At 39.1% G+C, this 21,146-nt stretch overlaps 1 protein-coding gene and 1 long non-coding RNA gene across 3 annotated transcripts in view; one reads left to right on the top strand and one right to left on the bottom strand.

The window, feature by feature from the left end:
- Positions 1–1,073: 1,073 nt before the first annotated feature.
- LOC135293877 (uncharacterized) lies at positions 1,074–5,777 on the bottom strand. The gene is made up of 3 exons (XR_010355987.1): positions 5,202–5,777; positions 4,421–4,671; positions 1,074–1,653 (listed from the first exon to the last, which is right to left on the bottom strand). It is a non-coding gene; the product is annotated as an uncharacterized LOC135293877 (long non-coding RNA).
- A 168-nt stretch (positions 5,778–5,945) lies between these two features.
- NDFIP2 (Nedd4 family interacting protein 2) overlaps positions 5,946–21,146 on the top strand; it is a 44,875-nt gene continuing 29,674 nt past the window's right edge. Inside the window, exon 1 of one of the 2 annotated variants that reach the window (XM_064408468.1) lies at positions 5,946–6,134. In XM_064408468.1, coding sequence (XP_064264538.1) covers positions 6,099–6,134 — 36 coding nt within the window. In that variant the 5' untranslated portion in view covers positions 5,946–6,098. The remainder of the gene's footprint in view (positions 6,135–21,146) is intronic. The other variant, XM_064408469.1, reaches the window with a different exon arrangement.

Below are 21,146 nucleotides of genomic sequence, written 5' to 3'. Positions count from 1 at the left end.
TTGAATGATCTGCATAATTTGGATAACTGAAGAGATCATTTTCATCTTGTAGCTTTTTCAAATAGATTTTATATTGTGCTATAAGCGTTAGGAGAAATGCCAACACTTCAGACTTACTGATCTAGCAGTAAATTATTGTGAATATATATCAAGCTTTCTTCTGTTCCTTTAGGACAGAGACTATGCTTTGCAGTTAACACAGCAACATTGGCACTACAAGAGCATGGAGTTACTTGTGTATCTGTTGCTTAGTCTTTCCTTTTCTAGTTGCATAAGAAAATGATTTTTCGGATAACATCAAGGCCTTAACTGATTAGATTTTGTTTTGCATACAGCCAATTTAGTATCAAAGTAGCTTTCAGATAACTGGATTAACAAATATTTGTATAATTTTTTTCCTAAGGAATACATGCTAAAACTGTTTTCTACTTAATAATGCCTTATTAATATTACAAAAATGACAAGTATTTCCAAAATCAGAATAGAAATATCTTGTGCAAATAAGACTTCATAACAGCATTGGATTTCTTCTTGTAGCATGCATCTTTATTGACTTCTGATGCACTAAGCCTACAGACATCTGTATTTTCTACCATTTCCTCAATTTTTTCCCTAACAGATTTCAAGGGTTTGGGGATTGCTTTGTTGTTCATTGTTTTCCAGATGGAGGTATTTTCTCACATATTTCCCACATTCCCTCATAGTTTGGTATATGTTTACATTCTTTATTCTGTATTTCAAATTTACTGTCATCGGTTTTATCGACTCTGACTGACTTCTGCACATTCTGTTCAACCTCGCTTGTTAAATGAAAACTTCAAAGCTATAGGGGGATTTTTTTTTTTTTTTGTTAAACATTGTGTATTTACATAATAGCACAGGTTGGGAACTGTCACTGTCAGGTTTTTAACATCAGATCTGTAGCTGAAAACACACTGAAAAGTTAGGCCATACCAATTTTAGAAAATTCTAATTACTTCTCAGCTTTTGACATTTGTGGTGTGTTTAGGTAGTGTCCACCATCAGTGTTTATCACACAAATATTTCAATTATTATATTTTATTACAGGGGATTTAAAAAAATAGTTATAAATGCATTTTTAAAGAGAGAATCTAGTTTTAAAGTGAACAACTTCAAACTGGCACACACTCACGTGTCTATTCCTATGATTCTCCTGCTTTAAACTGACTTCTCTCATGTATATGTGCCTCTCCAAAAAGGTGGGACTTGGCAGGTTCTTTTTTCTCATCGCTACACCCTCCTCTGTCACCTGTGTGAAACACCAGCAGCCTTTGCATTCATTCTTCATGCTCAATGTGTCACATTATGTGGAAATATGACTTTTATGAAGAATCTACTCTGAGACAAGCACACATTGCCTCAGCCTTTATTTATGGATTCTGTACCATTTCCCCTAGACTCACAGCTTTCACTGCACAGAACTGGCTAAGCAATCATCTTGCAGTGGCAGCTCATTATGCCTTTTTTTTCTCCTTGCAAAACCATTGAGCTGTACCGAAGAAGCTGTACTGCTGCTAATGTGAGCATTGGCTCCCTGAACTTGTCTGAAGCCTTTTTAAAAGATGGTGTTCCTTCACTTCTGTGGTGTCCTGCTTTAACTGTGCTTGTAGTCAGCAAGGCAATTAATGTAGCCTGTAAGGGAGACAACAGAGATGTAGGAATCTAACCATGCTACCAGCTTAGACAAAGTAGAGCTGTGCAATGCACAGCTGTGTGGAGCTTGTCAGAATACAGCTGAGCTAGTTCAGATCTGTCTCTGTGACTTAGCAGGAAATAGCTGCAGCAGTAAAGAGATCCATGCAGGCTGCAAAATCTGTCCTAGACCAAGGCAAATATTTGAGATATTTCCCAGCCTGAGCTCTATGTTGCAGTAATGACTTTTAAACCTGGTTCAGACACATCTGCATGGTATTTGGAATATCCAAAGGCCTGGTTTTCAGGTCTGTACACATGTATATACACACTGAACACAACTGATGACAAGGTAATTGAAAATCTACATTTGGCTACAAAATCTTACAAGTAGCCCAGTGTTCCTGCTAATGATGGCTCTGGCACTGCCTGTGTTGTCTAAAAAAAGGAGAAGAAAACACAAAGAAAACCAAGCCAAAGTCCTGCTGTTTCTTTCTAAGAAATTCAGTCCCAGTGGTTTGTTTAAGCCAACTTCCTGCTTAAAGTAACTATCTAAGCCCATAGAAAGATTGCAAATTTTGGGCAGTTTACATAACCAGGAACATAGAACTAAAACCAAATAGCTTATAAAAGGAGTTTGAAAATACAGAGGAAAATAAATACAGACAATAAATTCACAGCCTGCTTTAGGATCAGTCCATGAGTAAATTAAGTACATTAATTTCATTAGATTTACATTTGGGAAAAAACTATTTATTTCTCACTGACATTATCTGTATTAGACATTTAAAAACACATGCTAAAAGTATAAAAACAAGCTATAAAACCTGAAATTTTACTTTGATTCCCAGGTTTTGAAAAGGTATGTACAGATTTTATTTTAAAATTTTTTAATTATTTATACAGTACAACAAGTAAACTACTATAGTAACTTCTACATTTACTTAAAATAGTACAAAATTATGTACTATAAATGTAATATAAATATTTGTATTTTAACCAATATAAGTATTTGGTTTATATATCTTTGTTAAGATAAAATTAACTTAGTTCTGAAATCTACCTCCTCTGTAAGTTCCATAAGAAAGCTTAAAAATTTGAATGAAGAAATGAAGGCAAATTCTGAAGAAGAAGAAACTGGTGAAGAAATAGAAAGATAAATAGTGTGCTATTTTATTTGCTGGCCATTGATTGAATAATGAATGAAAAACAAGATTAAAATTTCTAACAGTCCTTGCCTTTGTGCAATTAAGTTCAGACTTGTCTGAATTCAGATGCCATCCTTCAAGACAACTTTTCACAGAACTGGGCTTGCAAGAGCTGTTGTTGCCAAGCAGAATCTTTTCTTGGCTCATTTTCATGGTGGAACAAAGTTTAAACTGTTGTAAGTTTGCTGACTAACAGCAATTAAGTTTCTTTTTTCCTAAAAAAAAATTACTGAAGCAATACTTCCTTTTAAATGTAAATTTTAAACTATTTTGATTACATGCTCTTTAGAGCACTATTTCTGTTTCTTGAAATACAGTTCTTTGACAGAAAAATATTCTTCAGGATCCAAAATAGAGTCCTAACCATTACTGTAGTTGCAGGCCTGTTAAGGTTTAAGAAGGTCAAAATAAAAATGTAAATCTTAAAACAAGCATTCAAGAGTTTTAGTCAATAGGACAGTCCACACGATTTGTTCATCTAAGTAATAAAGTCCTAGCCCTTCTGAAAGACACATTTCCTACTTTCAATATATAATCTGTACAAGACAGTACAGAAGAAATATGGACTCATGGGAGAGAGTCCAGCAAAGAGCCACCAGGGCGAAGAAGGAACTGGAGCATCTTTCCTGTGAAGCAAGTCTTCAGGACCTGGGGCTCTTCAGCCTGGAGCAGAAATGCCTCACAGGGGATCCCATCAATGTATACAAATACCTGAAGGGTATTTGTATACATTGATGGGATGGTGCTTAGCAGATGAAGCCAGGCTCTTCTCAGCAGTGCCCAGTGCCAAAACCAGGACAATGAGTCCACACAGAACCACTGGAGGCTCCCTCTGAACATCAGGAATTTTTTTCACTGTGCGTGTGACTGAGCACTGACTTAAGTTGCCCTGAAGACTTGTGGAGACTCAATTCTCAGAGATATTCAAAAACCCTCTGGTCCTGGGCAGCGTGCTCCAGGTATCCCAGCTTGAGCAGACGGCCTCAGAGGTCCCTTCCAACCCCAACCATTCTGTGATTCTGTGATTTTAATGAACCTTAGTGCTTGCCAATTTCTTTGCATTATAGATTAATATTATGCCATGGTCAAAAACTCTGTAATCAGATAGTTAAATTAAAATATACTGATAACACTATTTTGAAAATAGACAAATCTGAAAGAAATGAATGATCTTTTTTTTATATTTTGATGTTCCAGAAAGAATAAGAATCAAAAGAAGGCATATTTAAAGCCTAAATTAGTCACATGGCCTGTTTTGTTATAAATCCTATAACTACATATATATTCCCAAAGTAAGAGAAGTTTGGTGTCTGTAGTATATAAGCTAGACCATCCATCCAAAATTTGTCCCTAAATATGAAACTCCCTCTCTCCATGCACAACTGTATTATCTTTACTGAATCTCCTCCTGCCTCTACCAACTCTACCCAAGCACTATGGAATATTTTCCAATTTTCCTATTAAATACACTTTGTTTCTCGCCTATTGTCCTTTCTGCCCTTAAAAAACATGATTTGCATGAGTTCAAAACTGAAGGTTACATCTTAATAAATGCTTACTCAGTTGTATTCCAGCATTTGCAGCATCAAATTCCTTTTGCCAGCTCTTAACTAGTTGGAGTTTCTAGGACTGTATGGCAGAGCTGAGGCACAACACTTAAAAAGCCATGGAGATCAGGTGACAACTTCCTGAGCCGAGATGTCACATGCAGCACTTCAGAAAAAGTTTACTTTGGAGATAATTGTTGCTAACGATAAAGAAGATGTTAAACTAATTACACAAATGGTCCAGTCTCCATGTCCCGTGAAATCTGGAAATATAATTAAGAGGTTTTGGTAACTGAAACTCACTGCAATACTCTGTACAAATTTTCTTAAACTCAAGATGACCTTTTGCTAATAACTGTTCCTTTAAGGATAGAATAATTAGACATTTATGTATAATGAAGGAATAGGAGAAAATCCTGTTAGGAAAATAATATTAATTCATTTCTATCCTATAGAAACCCATCCATTTCTAACTAGCTTTGTTTCCTAACTGCTGATGCTTTTGATGTGCAACAGAGAAACAAAACAAATGCAACCAACAGAATAGGCCTGAACTTTCCAAATATGTTTTTCTTTTCATTTGGATTGCTTTAGTGACTGCTGCATTAGCCAGGTATGGGCTGCAAGCAAGGTCCCAGGCACGCACACAGCGTCTCACGCTTCCACCTCCTCCTCCCTTATAATCCTGCTTATCTCCACTCCCACCCCCATCTAGAAACACAGCTCCAACAATGGAGCTCGCTCCCCACTTCCCTGCCCTCCCACGCGCCCGGGCTGCCGCAGGAGCACCGACCTGCTGCTCAGGTCGGCCAGCAGCTGCGGAAAGGTGGCGACCTGAGCTGCAGGATAAAGTTCTGCGTGCCGGCCATTAGTGACAGCGAGAAGCCAGGCTTGCGAGAGCATTTGCCTTGCAGATCAGCTACAGAGCAGCGCTCCTCTCCACTGCAGCCAAGAGATGAATCTGCGGCTATTTGAAGTTGTTGCGTGCCACAGGTACACATCTGGCAGCTCGGGAACCTAGAAATGAGTCAGCCTCACCCCATACACCTTTATGGGTGCAGGCTTTTGTAACTGGTTTTACTCCAGGAGGTCATAAACATCTGAACATTTTGTTTTAAGAGGAACAGAAAAGAAGAAAATCACATTTCCTTGCCACAGAACGATGCTTTGCCTTCACAAGAACAACAGGCAAAGGGGCTCAGGATTCTTAATCACTTTAGGTAGATGCCTATTCAAAATCGCTCTCCGGGTCCCCCGTATGTCTGCTGTGCCATACTGTACTTTTTCTTGCAATGCTGATCAATAGCGATAAACATCCAGGCAAGGCCTGGGCTAGGGACGCAACAGCCGCTCAGAGCACTGCTGCCGAGCGAGGAGCGGCGAAAGCAGAGCCGCTCTGTGCAGCCGCGGCAGCAGCGCCCCGGGCTGAGCGGGCCGCGGCGGAGGGCGCCCGCCCGGCCCCGGGCACGGCGAGCGCGGCTGCGGCGGGGCGGGGCCTGGGCCGCTCCGCCGCCGCGGGGGCGGGCGGGGGGCGGCCGCAGCGGGGCAGGGCCGGGCCGGGCGGCGGCGGCGCCGGGCGAACGGGCGGGGGAAGGAAGGAAGGAAGGAAGAAGGGAAGGACGGACCGAGCGACGCGGCGCCAGGTCGGAGGAGCTGCGGCCGCGCCCGTGCGTGTCGGCGGGCGGCCAGGATGGATCACCACCAGCCCGTCAGCCGCTACCAAGTGGTGAGTGCGGCGTCCCCGGCGAGGCCCCGCTCGCCTTCCCCCGCCCCTCGGGCCGGCGGGGCGCGGTGCGACCGGGGCGCCCTTCCCCCGGCCCCGCTTCTCGGCTCCTACGCGGGGGTCTGGCAGGGCCCAGGACCGGGACCGGGGCCGAGCGCGGAGGGGCTCTGACAGCCGGGCCTTGCTCGGGCGGCGGGGGCTGTCTCCCTCGTGCCCTCCGGCAGCCCCGGCCTCGGAGGGGCGGCTGCCCGGCCTGCTCGAGAAGCCGCCTTTGCCCGCCGCCTTCTCCCCTCCCGCCGGCTCCCGGGCTCGGCGGGTTTCCCCGGGCGCCTCCCCCTGCCGGGAGCGGGTGGCGGCTCCCGGGAGAGCGCGGCCGAGGAGGAGCAGCCGGGGGAGGAAGGGACAGGGGTCCTTGTCTCTGCTAAGTACGTGCTGTGGAGTGAGCCGCTGAAACCTTGTGATTTCTAAAAGCCCGTAGCTGTCTGGCACAGGGATAGAGTGCAAGGCCTGTGTGAAGATTGGAGCGAGGGAGGGAAGTGTGAAATGCACGGAGGAGACTGACCTTCAGTGTGTGTGTGTGTGTGTGTCTGTGTGTATGCACATGAACGAACAGACTCTTCTCAAGAACGGTGTGCAGCTCTGTGGGTCGCTGAGACCAGTTTTTCTTTTGTTCCTGAACTTAACCACGGAAGTCATCATTTACAATACAAAGATTTTCATCCTGCCCGAACTGATTGTCCTGTTTGTTTCTCGCAGTCATTAGTTTAATGTCAGTTACATAAATCTTGCAGTCATTAGCTTAAGGTCAATTATACTCAAAATGTGTAAGCTTTCCTGATTATTGGATGTAAAAATGACTTAGGTGTAGTCAGTCTCCTCAAAAGTTTAAATTTTATCCTTAAACTCCTTGTACTTTATAGCTTTGCTCTGAATGTAAAGATAAGGAAGTCTGAAATCTTTGTTACTCTCTGTGATTCAAATTTCTACCGCAGTCTTCTAGCTAAATCCTGAATTATTTATCTTAGTGTTTGTGTTTTACAGCTGGAGCAGTGAAAAGAATGTCCACAGAAGTAATCACACTTACATCTGTGCATATGTAAATAGTGGTATTTATATTCAGATTGTTCCTAGGTTATGATTTAAGAAAAAAGAATAGGAAACACTTTTATTGTATTTGGAATATTTATTTTGATAGTCTTACAGCACCTTAAATTTCTGTATGCTTTTGGGCACTTAGATGCAGGGATTGTCATAGAGGTGATGAACACACCACACACCCTGTGACGTATGCCTTTGGGGTGGTAGTTGGTCAGCAGCTGCTTTTTTCCTGGCACTGTGCTTCCATAACTCGAAATCAGTAGAAGTCCTAAAGTCATTCCTTCTTCTCTGCAACAGAGAAGAAAAATGCTGGCAGAGCATTTTCTTGAGAGCCTACAAACACTATCTTCCTCGAGGCCTGAGGTAACCTGGCATGTTTTAAAAGGCCTTTAAAGAGCAAATGTTATTAGAGGTCAGACAGGTATTTAGTTACTGTTACTCAAAGGAGTTAAAAAAAACCCCCAAAAACACATGAAGAAATAATTTGTTTCTGTAATATTTTGGTCTTATGCTTGTTAGGAACTTTCTGTGATGGTACAGATGCCCAGCTTTGGGTAAGCACTATTTGGTGTGGCCTTCCAAAAGGGCTTAGCTTAATGTTTGTCTGCATGAGTTGGCCTCCTCAGTTTGCTGTGTACATTAAATTGTGTAGTCATTTGTTATAAATCAGTCTGCTGTGCTCCAGAGTTTAAAACAGAGCCTTACTGATTACTTCCCCATAGGAAGGAGCATATTGTTTTAGTTTCTTTGTTATATCTGACTGCTGAAGACTGAGATTTTTTTGTCATGTTGTTTACTTACTGTTTTGGGTCAGAGAAAGGAAGGAACAAGGCAATTGCAGATATACTTAATTAGCAGCTGATTATTCAAGCATGTGATCTTAAGTGTTGTGATGTATTTGCTTACATAATGGCTGTGATAGGTACTGAGCAATAGATTATTGCAGATTTTATGGTTGTGTCCTAGTTTTTGTAGACAAAATGTAGGAAAAAAGATGACTTGATACAGCTAAAACCACATTTTATGAATGATTTATAAATTTAGTTTTGCGAAATCTGGCCAGTTCTGCTGTGTTCATTTTTTGGTTTTTTGGGTTTTTTTTTTTTTTTTTTTTTTGTCTTTTTTCTTTCTCCCATAATTAATAATAAATACTTTTTGGCCCGGCTTGTACCTATTTTGCCTTTACTTCTCGCTTGCCCTGACTCTCTTCAGGGCAAGTTCTCTTCTAAATAGAAAGATTTCTAGGTGTCTTTTATTATAAAAGAATTACTGACTTGTGTTTCCTGGTAGTAGCACTTCAGTGAAGTTGAAGGAGCTATCTTTCTCTTTTTATTTGTGGGTTCTTCAAGTAAATTAAATTAGATTGGCAGGCAATTTAGTTTTGAGTTTTAGCACAAAAAGCCTGTTCTATGACTTCTTATGAAACAGAAAATTTCTCATCATAAAGCTAACCCTCTGCTTTCCTTATTTATATCTCTGTTGGAAATAGCTCTAAAGCTTCATTTTGTATCTTGTTCTTTGTGTGTCTGCCTTTTATTTACAAAGCAGGTTAAAAGTGTTCAAACCGGGCAGCTGTTAAAAGCTGGTACTTGGAATTGCAGCAAAGTAAGTGCTGTGAGCAAAGAGCAGGCAGTACGTCAGCATTACGTAACTCTCTGCCCCGGGCATGTGTGATTTGTATTGCTTTCTGGCCCTCCTGTTTTGTCTCTCTTCGTAGGGCAAAAAGACAAATAATTGATGGGTAAGAATTTGTCATGCTTCCCTGCAGGAGTATGACATTAGAAGTAAATTAGCCAACCTTTGTTGTTTTGCTTTACTTCCTATTTCTTTTCCTTAGTCACTTGAATGACTGCATTCCTGTTGGTGAATGTGTCTTAAATTTTACATTTGACATTCCTTGCAGGTACAAGTCAGTTCGCTGTATCATTTGCGTATTGTTGTATTTCTTCTGTTTCTTCCCCTATTCTGCTCTTTGTTGGATAAGGCATCAAGTTTAGGAAAATGATAATAAAAATTCTTCACTAGTCATTTTCCTGATTGTTTTTACCTTCTAGTTCTTTGTCGTCTGACCTTAAGAGCATTACTGTCTTGTCCGAAACATCTGCTTCTAGTCCAGCCTGTTTGCAGAAAAAGTGATTGGAATGATGCTTTGTGAATCTGTACGGGAACAAAGAGGAGGAAATGCAGCTGTTTTCTGCAGCACATGAAACTGAGAGAGCAGCTAAGCATAAAGCTCAAGGTTGCCTTTTTTACTTAGAAATGTGTCTTTCCAGATAACTGAGTCATGAGGGAATACTTCACGTGCATGTGAGAGTGGTTTAAGGACAGAAATTGTATTGAAGGCTGCAGGACTTACAAACTGTACTGCTCATGAATTATAATAACCAGTCTTTCTTGATTAAAGTTTGGGGTCAGGTAGTCTTGAGTCTGACTTAGGGTTTGGTCAGAGCTAAACAGGTAAATGGTAAAATGGGAAAGTAACAAACAGATTTGGGTGGGGCCAAAGGCAGCTCTCCGCAGGTATGTCAGTTCAGCTGTTACTGAACTTGCCATGCCACTGTAGCACTTGGTTTTGGTGGGGTTTGTAAGTGATGGTTGAGGCAAGACTCTGATGGCAGCCTGCTGTTTATGGCACTATGTAGAGATAAAGAAATTGTGGCTTTTTAAAAGGGATTGTAGTCTTGTATAAGTTGTGTGTGCTTATAGAAATGGGGCTAAGAGATGAAAATTTGTTCTGTAAACACTGTAGCAAAAAACAAAGATAAGGCTTTATTTTCTCTATCTGATACCTCCGTTGTTGCTCTTTACTCTCCCAATGTTACTTTGTTAAAAACCTTGATCAAAGTCAAGTTGTCTTTGTAACTTTCATGAAAGTCAACCTACACAGGAAATGTGAGCAAAGAAAAATCTCTTGCTTCTTTCTTTTCTGGGGACTGAGCCTAATGGTGATTAGCAAATAAACTCCCAAATGTAGGTAGTTCTATGGCTTTGATGTAAGACTGCTAGCTTATATCTGTATATCTACTGTATTTTCTACAGTATTTATTATCTTAGGAAAACTCTTATATAATTGGTGTTACTGAACAGCTCAAGCTAGCTTAGGGAAATTCTGTTACTTTCCACAGATATGGGGTGATGTCATAACTGGAAGATAAAATTCTGCATCTGGAGCACTAAGTTTATAATGCTGAAAAATACTGAGGAAAGATGCATTAACTGATAAGTGTTACAGTTGTTTGCTTGTGATAGTTGCACAGATATTTTTAGTGGTAGGAGCCTCAATCATAAGAAGATAGAACTTTTCATTGCACTGATTTTTGCACATGAAATGCCTAGATTAGACTTTTAATGGCTTAGAAAACCAAATGAGGCTCTCCTGAAATGAGGTAAATGATGCTTCAGACAATGATCTGTCCTTGCATGTTAATTGTTTTTTGGACTGTAATATTAGCCATTTAAAATTTTTAATTTATTTTTGTAGCACTTGCCTGTTACAAATGTGTCTATTAAACAGTAGTTTCTCTCTTGAAGGAATAGCTTTAATATTTTTCATAAATATTTTTGCTATTTTTTTAATGAAGAATCCTGCTACAAACAGGAAAAGTTGTAACTGTTGAAACATTTGCAGATACAGTAGGAATGCAGTTATTACTTAAAGGGCTACGTTTTACTTTTTTTCACTTCTTATTTAAATGTACAAGTACTTTCTCATTTTATACAAACAAGGAAATAAACTTCAAGTCTCTTTGTATGTTGTTTCTAAGTAAAGGTGCTGAGGTACTGGACAGATACAATACTTTTTGTGTAAATTCAAATCAGGGTTGTTAAACTGTGTATTGCCATTACTGTCTTGGAAGGCCACAGACATAACACCCTGCTCTGCAGCTGATTCATAGGAGGAAACCCTTGGCTCACTGATACAACAGGAACATCAATGGTTACAGTAACTTTCTGGGTTTTTATGTGGGCAGTTGCCTTTCTTTTTGGTGTGGGCACAGAATGACCTAAGCAATTTTGCACACCGATTCACTTAGTTTCATAAGTTTCACCATACTGAGCAAAAAAAAAAAAAAAAAGAAGAAAAAAAAAAAGAGTAAAACCAGCAAAATGTACCTGGGTTGCTCCACTCAGGTTTTTCATCAAAGGTCTTGGTAGGCCAGAATCTAAGGTTGGATTTTTGCAAAGGTAGTACAGGAGGAGGGGTTGGGAGCGGGACTGGCCTTTCTAGTGGCAGCAAGATTTTGGTGTGGCTGAGCCTATCTTGTGGAACTGGGGGATTTTTAGATTCTTGAAAGATGCATGAAGCTTGAAAAAAAAGGTACCTGATCTGTGCAGTGACATGAAGTCACGTAATGTAAAAAGGCATCTTCAGGCCCTGCCATGCATGTCACATCTAGTAAGTCTTCTAATCATATTAGAAAAGTTCAGTAACATGAATAAAATTAACTTCAGATAGCAGGGCTCTGAGCAGGAGTCAGCTGTGTTATGGCCAAACTAGGTGTTCTTTCTGTGGCACTTTAGAAAGGAGAAGCTGTAAGCCTTCTCTCAACTCCTTTGTATCTGAAAAATGTAATAAGGATCATATCAGGATAATCTCAGAAATCAAGCACTGCATTAATAACAAATGTTAGTAGTAGTCTTCTAGATGGGGAAATTGAGTTACTTTTGACAAATGGCTAATTACAGGCATATTTTGAAACTTTCTTCCCTGTGACAATGTTGACAAAACAAGGAAGATGTGGTGACTGGTAATGTCATCACACCTAACTTTGTGAGACTTTAGTGTTCAACTTAGTCGTAGATTTCAGTATTTTCTAAAGTTTCATAGCCTCAAATCTCCCTCTAGATATCTAGCTGTTTTGAAAAGGGGAATGAACATATACCAGTACACTCAAATCAGGGAAGCCATTTTCAAATGAAGAAGAAAAACAATCCTAAGAGATTGAGTAAAAAAAAAGAAAAAATTGGCAACTTATAGAGTTGGACAGGTACTGCCAACTTTTCCTACTGAAACTGAACTACTGCAGAGCCAAGACTGTGGGTTTGAGCTGCCTCAGGCTTAGGTCTCCCACTTCCTGGGCAAGTACTGTCACAAGTAGCTGATTTTAGTAAATTGGGCACCCCCTTCACCAGCTGTGCTTTTAATGAGAATGACTAACTTTTTCTGGTTTGTGCTTAAGTCTTTTCAGGCACAGCCCACACTCAGAGCATGTCTGATTTAGTGAAAGTGAAAAATAAATTTCCATTTTAGCATGTAACTCTTTATTCCACTTAAGTATTGTTTCCATTATCATAGGCTAAGATTAGCCTAAAACTGAGATAGTCTAACTTACTCCTCAGCCACTCCAAAAAGTTGGTCTCCCCACCATTGCGGGGTAACTTAACATATTCACAAACATGGTTTGTCCATTTTAGCTTTGAGCAATATTTACCTGTTGTAACTAATCCTACAAATGTTCACTGGTTGTTCTTGTAGGGGAGGCCAGAATCATGTCCTTGATGAAGATATATATATGTAGCTTCAGCTACTGAACATGCTTTTGCTTTTCCCTGATTAATCTGAAAAGATTATGTAGGAAAGGACCTTGAGGGGAAGTTACTGAAAGGAGGATACTTATGGTAGCAGTTCTTTCCATCCTGCAGGACAGAGTTTTAGGGTTCTTTTAAAGTGGTGCGAGCTGGTGGATGAACATTGCTTTGGCAATGGTTCGTGTAATTAACACTTGTCATCTTTGAGGAATAAGTGATGCCTTTGGTAAAACATGAAACAGTTGGGATCGGGGTCTTGGCTGATACTGAGGCCAGTTGTCCATTTTGATCATGGTACTTATGAATCAATTGTCATATCTTGAAATTTAACAGAAAAACTCCTTAAGGTATTTTTCAAGGAATGTACTGAAGCATTAAGGCTCTTAATTGAATCTCCAGAGTTGTGGTCATAAAATTGACTTGCATCAAATACGTGGAATAAATGGTTAGGAAAAAAGACTTGCACAAGCTGTTTGCTCCTTAAAATCTGTTCCAAGTTCTAGAATGAGTGCATAATTCAAATAAAGGAGCTGGCCACTAAATCCCTGCAGTGCTGGGCCACAGCTGATGTTGAACAGTGTGGCTTATGTTCCTTTCTTGTGTACCTCTTGTGTGCTTTTTTTTTTAGGTGCCTTATAATCAACCTGCTGGAAAGTGCCTGCTTTCAGGTGTGTGCATTATCTCACTGGCAATTGAGAGGTCCAGAGAATTGTCCTTTGTGCCACATATTTTGTCAGATTGCTTTGAAATGCTCAGTCAGCACTTTAACAGTAGTGTTGAAAAAATTCCCAACTGCCTATTGAGACCTAAACATGCTTTTTTTAAAGGAAGGACCCTGAATGTTTATAAGCGTTGTGTGAGTTACAAATCAAAATGGAAATCTTTTCAGTAGAGCCTGTTCTTGCAATTCACAATAAGTGTGTTCAGCTGGTGTTGTGTATGTGTGTTTTTTTAAGCTGTTGAAATTTGTTTCTATTATCTCTGTAAGCTGAGGAGCTCAACTACTCTATTTCCATTACTAAGAAAATAGGTTATACTGAAAAAGTCAAGCATGACTGATGTGCTAATAAGAATAGAGTTTGCTCTTATTGTTTAATAGTATCCTCTAATTTATATTTTATTTAAATAATTATTTCATTTTGACCTACTGAGCCATATTGTTTAGTAGGAAACTCTTTTGCTAGGCTTACTTTAATTAAGTACACATGCAATAAAATTTCTGGTTTGTCGATAATCTTGAGACTTTTAAAGTTTTTCATATTTTTTTGAAAAATCTTCAGTGGCACTTATGCATGGTACAGGAGACACACACTTGAGTCCTTTTTTCATACTTCTTTCAAATCAGGGGCTTGAGGTGAAACTGTGTGCTGCTTCTGCAGTTCAATTTCCATAATACATTTCCAGGAAGAAAATCTTCATCTTTGTTATTCCCTCTTAAAATAAATTTATCATGTTAGCATCCTCCTGCATTGTCCTTAAGAAGTTTTTGTTCTTGAGCTCTGTCATTGTACTTTAACTGAAATATGTGTAACATTTAGAGTAATATTCAGCATTTTCAATCAACATTGAAAAATTTGCAGCCCAAATGAATGTAAGCTAAAATAGATCTAATTGTTGAATATTGAATCTGCACTTCGTAGCATTTCCTGGTTTTACAGGCTGTTCCCTCTACTTTTACAGTTTACGTGTTGTGTATGTTCTATGTGACTTCAGAGTGACTGGGATCTACTTTCTGTATTGATTCTATAAAGCTGCTGCTGAGTAAAGACATGGCCTGTGACTGGTTTGCTGAAGCTGTTGGTTGGTGGCAGTTGCCAACAGATCCGGATGCAACACTGTCCATCATGAGGCAGTACAGGGAGAATGAACGGGAAGTATCATTGTATGAGACACATGACCTGCCCTTGTGTTGGATACTGTTTTGGTTGTTCACAAGGGGAGCCACAGAAAGGAAGGGGAAGTGGACTTATTACAAGAGCTCTGAAATAGATGGTGGGAATTGGAAGTGACCAACACCTGCAGAGTCACCAAGGCAATGGGTAAAAGCAGTTGTGGAGCTGTTATGTTCTGAAGCTGTTATTCACCAAATTGTGCAATATTAAAATTGTAGAGTGTTCACTGAGGTTTGATTTAGAAAAGAAAGTACACAGGAGAAGCAAACATATGCAGTTTTTTGATACACAAGATTATACAGGCAGATTGTACCAGCAGATTCAAGAAAACAAACTCACATGTGTCAAATTTGTAACAGATGTAAGTAGAATAGGCAGAGACGTGCACTTCACCAGCTGTAATGGAACTGTGTGCATGTTGGGGAATGTGAAGAAAATGGATGTCAAAGAAGTGATTAAGGCTCCTATGCTGATGGTTGTGTTGGAGACAGAACATGCCCTTAGGCTGACCTCTGGTCTTAGTAGCATGTGTCTGGTTTGTTACTGAGTTTCTTCTATCTAGAAAGTGTTCAAGGAGGAAAACCTCCTTTTATACTTTGTTTCTAGAATTAAACCAGTTCCTCAAGCTGTTCTCAAGTTACTATTTGATAAACAGAAGGCTACATGATAGGTGGTAATGTTTTTAGTAGCCTCTGCATTCTGGAGTAGGTCAGAGTTGAAATACCTCATTGTGTACAAGTTTTAGAGTAAGCTTTTAACAACTTCTTTTTCCTAGAATTTTCTTTGCATGTGTGAAGATTTCAAAATGTTGGTCCTAGCCATTGATGTTATTAGTATTTAGACATAACAGTTTTTTGTTGGCAAATTTCTCTGTTAATTCCTATAACTATGCAATAGGAATACCGTCGGAAACAATGCCCAGTTTATAATTTTACAATGTATATGAAGTGTGTATTTGTTTGGATCATACCAAAATTCCAGTATTCAAAATTACTGTGGCATTATTCTTTAATAGACAAGAAACCTTCAAGAAAAGGGGAGAGAAATGGATATACTTTGAAGAATAAGACCATACTTCTAGCATCATTAGTCTTGGAACATTTACTTTTCCAGAAGAGTTCATGCATTCACACCAGATATGTTCTAATATTCACTAATACCTCTACTTTTGCTGTTAATGGGAGGGATTAGGAGGAATACATCTCAATAGAAGCCATAGGGAATGAATGCAGCTGTGTATATTGTGCTACTAAATGTGTAATTAATTGGTTAAATCTGAATTATAAGTCCTGATTACCATTGTTTTATTTGGTTTGTGGTTTTTTAAAAATCAGATTTATAAGACTATTTTAAAAAACCTTGAAAAGTTCAATAGCTTGAAGATCCTTAGTTAAAAGAGTACTAAGATAATTTAAGGGCTGCTTAAATACATGTGAAGCATTTTTACTTGCTACAGATTACTTAATTTTTGCACAAGGAAATTAACTGTGGTAGAAAAGCCATTCTTTTGGCAACTTATTTTTCAACAATATTCAGTATAAATCTCTGGATTCTTTTCAGCCTAAGTTTGCCTCCAGAGGTTCTGGGTTTCCATGGTATCTAATCCCTGTTTAACAGACACACTTGGTATTTCTACACAGCTGTGGAATGGCAGCAGTGGGCTTCTGTCAGCTTTCTGCTTCTAGTGCAGATTTTATACCTTTGACCTTCTGACATATTAACTACTGTTGAAAACTTTCTGCAGAGATGCCTCGTAAAAAAACAAAACAAAAACAAGCAACAATGCAACCCACTTGGTTATCATGAAGGGGTACTGCTGGATCTGGGTGTTGGAGAGCTGATGCTTGCCTTGGATAGCTGATGCTTGCCAAGTGATGGGATGGTGAGGAAAAGAAAATTATGTGCATCTGTTCTGTGCAGTCAAGAATTCTAATCAGATTTGTTCACTTAGTTTTGAATACATAAAAGCAAAAAGTAGCTGAGAATTTCTATACTTCTGCCTTTTAATGAAATGCCTTATAAGCTTAATTGCTTAGTAGTTCAGTGTTTATTAATCTGAAGGCTCACCAGTCTTTAGAGGATGGTGTTTCTCTGGAGTGCTTGTGGCTGTGGCCAGGACTATAAAGCAGCAGAGCATGCATTTGGTAGAGAACTGGAGATACTTGCCTTCCTGCTTGCTGGTCTGCATGGGTTCATGGGAGATTGGTGTTAAAACACACATTTGAAGAAAAAAGCATGTTGTCAACTACCTTATTTGTGGAAGAAAATTTGTGGAGAAAGCTAGTAAGTTAAAGTACAATGTACAATGTTTGGCCTATTTTCTCAATAAACCTTGTATTCTAGAAAACTGTGAAATATTTCTTTCAAAAAGCTGTTGTGGATATAGGTTTTTTCCAAATAAACAAGAAAATGAAAACATTTATTTTGAAGAAAGATTTATTTAGCTCTTCTGCTCTTAAAATTATTCTCTAAGTGTAATTACAGATTATTGGTTTTAGTTTTGATTTTTTCAGTGGCTACTAGTGACCTAAATCAGAGCGGATTGATCTTAGCACTTGCCTTCAGCAAGTTTGCTGATGACACCAAGCTGTGTGGTGTGGTTGACATGCTGGAGGGAAGGGATGCCACCCAGAAGGACCTTGACAGGCTTGGGAGGTGGGTGGGTGCAAGTATCATGAATTTCAACTGTATAAGGTCCTGTGCCTGGGTTGGGGCAATCCCAAGCACAAACACAGGCTGGGGATGAACAGCTGGAGAGCAGCCCTGCTGAGAAGGGCTTGGGGGTGCTGGTGGCTGAGAAGCTGGACATGAGCCAGCCTTGGGCACTTCCAGAAAGCCAAACGTGTCCTGGGCTGCATCCAAAGCAGCGTGGGCAGCAGGGACAGGGAGGGCACTCTGCCCCTCTGCTCTGCTCTGGTGAGAGCCCACTTGCTGGGCTGCATCCAGCTCTGGGGACCCAGCACAGGGAGGACATGGACCTGTTGGAGAGCGTCCAGAGGAGGGACACCAAAATGATCACAGGGATGGAGCTACTCTTGTATGAGGACAAGCTGTGAGAGTTTGAATCATTCAGCCTGGAGAAGAGAAGGCTCCAGGGAGGCCTTATGGCAGCATTCCAGTGCCTGAAGGGGCTGTGCAAGAAAGCCAGAGAGGGTCTTCTTACAAGGAGATGCAGTGATAGGATGAGGGAGAATGGAGGAGGGTAGGTTTATGTTAGATGTAGGAAGAAATTGTTTCCTGTGAAGGGTGTGAGGCACTGGAACATGTTGTGTGGAGAAGCTGCAAGCACCCCATCTCAGGAAGTGTTTAAGGCCAGACTGGAGGGAGCTCTGAGCAGCCTGGACTAGTGGAAGGTTACTTGTCCCTGGTGTGGGATTTTGAACTATGTTATCTTTAAGCTCCCTTTCAACACAGACCATTCTGTGATTCTATTTTTGGTGATTATGGTTTAATGATATGGTTTTATGTGTTTTTCTAAAACCCCAATAGCTGATAGTATGAGCTGTTGATACAATTAGGTGACATTCAGAAAGCAGAAACATCATGAAGTCTTTTTCTAGCAGGTTCAGAATCAAATTTTATTTCAAGATTTTTTTTTTGCCTTGAAAATCCCAAGATTAAGATTTTGCTGTTTACAGATAAATCTTATTTTTAGACTAGTAAAGCTGAAAAATGCAGTATGTGGTTACAAAACAAGCATTAAAATTGCAGCCTATATTTGTTGAAGTTATTTTTATGTAGCAAGTGATCTCTGCTTTCATGCCTCATTTGTAGAGAAAGTTTATTGCAGACTTAGAAATCACTATATGTAGGCAAGTGTAAAAGGGCTTGAATTTTTCAGCAAATGAAAGCATCGGGTGAAACACAGATGTGAAAAGCTCCCTGTTAGCTTTTTGAAGAGGACAGCTTTTATTTTAACCCACTGTTTGTTGCGCCTATCATATTTACAGTGTTATGATTTCTGTGGAATAAATATGTGTGTACCACTATGGAAGATGTCATGAAGCTAATGCAGAAATGTCAGTTCTTTTTGTGCACTACACTGGCAATCTTGAGTCTGTCACGCCTTTCCCTCCAATGCTGGAAGCTGCAATAAATGGATATTTTTGGTTGACCTCTTGTTATAATCTCAATAATTGATAATAGAAGACCAAAGTAACTTCTACCAAGGGAAGAAGATAAATCTTGGTTGCTAAGAATGTTTATTTTTGTGAAGAAAGTGCATCAGTGGACTGTTTTGCATACAAAGGCTGAACTTACATGATCTACTTGGCTGTCTGCAGTTTTACATGAAGCAAAGTTTTAGGTCCAACATCATGGAATTTCTGTGTATTGTATTAGTTTTAATACAGTTTGGAAGAACCCATGAACTCATCAGTGTAAGGTCAAAACTGGACGAGTCAAAGCTTCTTCAAAAATGTAATTTCATTTGAAAAGTAGAAAGAAGGATATGTTAAAAGTGCTTTGCAGTTTATGATTGCTAGTGAGAATTTTGTGTAACTGTGGTGCCCCAGACAGAACCATCACTGTGAAAATTTACCTAAAAGTCACATTTTGACAAGATGAGCTGGTAATAAAGGTATTAAATGAAATAGGACAAGAAAGCTGGCTAGTTGTTTGAGGTTTTGTTTTGTTTTTAACTTGTATGACAGTATCCCCTGCATAATATTTTGCTACACTAAAGAAATTATGTAAGCAGAGTGAAAAAAACCATGTTTGTTAAAAAAAGATTTTAAAAATATGTGCAATATGCTGTTGAAATTAATTGTATTGCAATAATTTTATAATATGCTAATTTCCGTAATCATATTTTATGAAAGGAGTAAAGAGCAGCTTTTGAAATGCAATACCAGGTGACAAATTGAGTGGTGTTTGTACACTATGACTAGAATTAGCATGTGCTACTTCAATGCTCTTTATCAGAGACCATTATTCTAATCTTGTGCATTTTTGGTATTGGTGATAACAGACATCTTATTATATCCTTTTCCTCTGATTTTTCTTTTTAAAATGGCATAATTGAATAACTTGCTTATACTGCCACTCTTGTACAATCAGTTCATCAGAAATGAAGTAAACTCTGTTTAGCCAGAAAAGCAAACATCTGTAGGTCAGATAAAGTTGCTATCTGTAGATAGATAAAATGTGTAAAGCAGATAATGAGATCTTCCACTTTTAGTTTTTATTTTGATAAGCCTAAACATTTAAAGTATCTGAATCCATCCCCTCAGTAAAAGCTTCTGTTCTAAGCACTTTCTCGTGGTTCGTGTTTCTTTGTAAGCTGTCAGCTGACTTCAGATATTGCATCTGATTACTTTGGAAATAATTATATAAATAACAGACTTAAGGAAATAAATTGTAAAAGAATAATTGTGTGCATTGTATAAGAATAATTTCTTTTTAAAAGAAATTATTAATGTAAAAGTAGAGAATAAATATAATTGTATTTTATACAATATTTTGGTGCTGAAAGGTCTGGCATTGATTTTAACTTCTTCTGAAATGAGATAGTGAATCACTGTTTTGTAGATGTTTTCTGGGAAGGAAACTGAAGATAGTGTAACATAAAAATCATATAAAGGAAACTATTATGTTTTCCTGTGTTGTTCACCCTTTTGTAGCTACCATGAGATTGAGTCATTGTTGGCAGAACAGCCTTTGCTCTGATTCAATTGATCTTTGAATTTTACGTGTCCTATCATAGATACTTTTTGAGAATATGAGCCTGTATTGTATTGTAGTTTGAGGGCTGCAAAAGCAGTGATTGAAATACTGGCATTAACAGTTTAAGAGTAATGTGTCTAATAGCAAAGTTCTCACTTTTTCTTTTTATAGTGAAGCTTCATGTAGTCAGCCAGATACCCCAAATACAGACTAAGCCATGAAGGAAAAAAATTTTAGTGTAACCCACTTTTAAAATGTGAGGGAGGGAATAGGGGAAGGTACTAATTTACAGTTCTCCGTTTTAATAGGTCTTGGTAATTGTTTTGATCATAATGTTCACAAAAACAACTATATTGCCTACTACCAAATTATGGTTCATTGGAGGCTTGGGAGGGGCTGAGATAATGAAGTGCTAGTTTTCCTCAGTCTTTAATTAAATGTTTGGTGAAACATTCTTACTATTGGAAAAATAAAATCTTGGATACTATTTATATACTTTCAATGTTAAATGCTGCTTCAGGTGACATTTAAGTACATAGCATAAGTAATGCCTTGAAACAGATATTTTCTGTTCCTTTCTGGGTGTTTTTAGCTTGGTTTCTATGGCAATGAAGTCTATGAAGAGTGTCAGGCCTCTTCTTCCCGTCTCCAAAAATAACTTCTAAATTTACCGCCAGTAGAAGCCAAAATTAAATGTGAGGAGGGAGGCTCAAAGGTAGTCAGATTCCTACTGGTTTCAAGCAAGCTGGTGACTCTAGAGAGGCGAGGCAGTGCTCTGTGGAGACAAGGAAGAGTTGCTACAGGACAAAATGATATAACCACTGCTGTCTAC

This window comes from Passer domesticus, chromosome 2, assembly GCF_036417665.1.
Source record: "Passer domesticus isolate bPasDom1 chromosome 2, bPasDom1.hap1, whole genome shotgun sequence".
NCBI classification, from domain to species: Eukaryota; Metazoa; Chordata; class Aves; order Passeriformes; family Passeridae; genus Passer; species Passer domesticus.
Note: the sequence above shows the minus strand (reverse complement) of the source record. Positions and strands in the feature narration are given on the sequence as shown.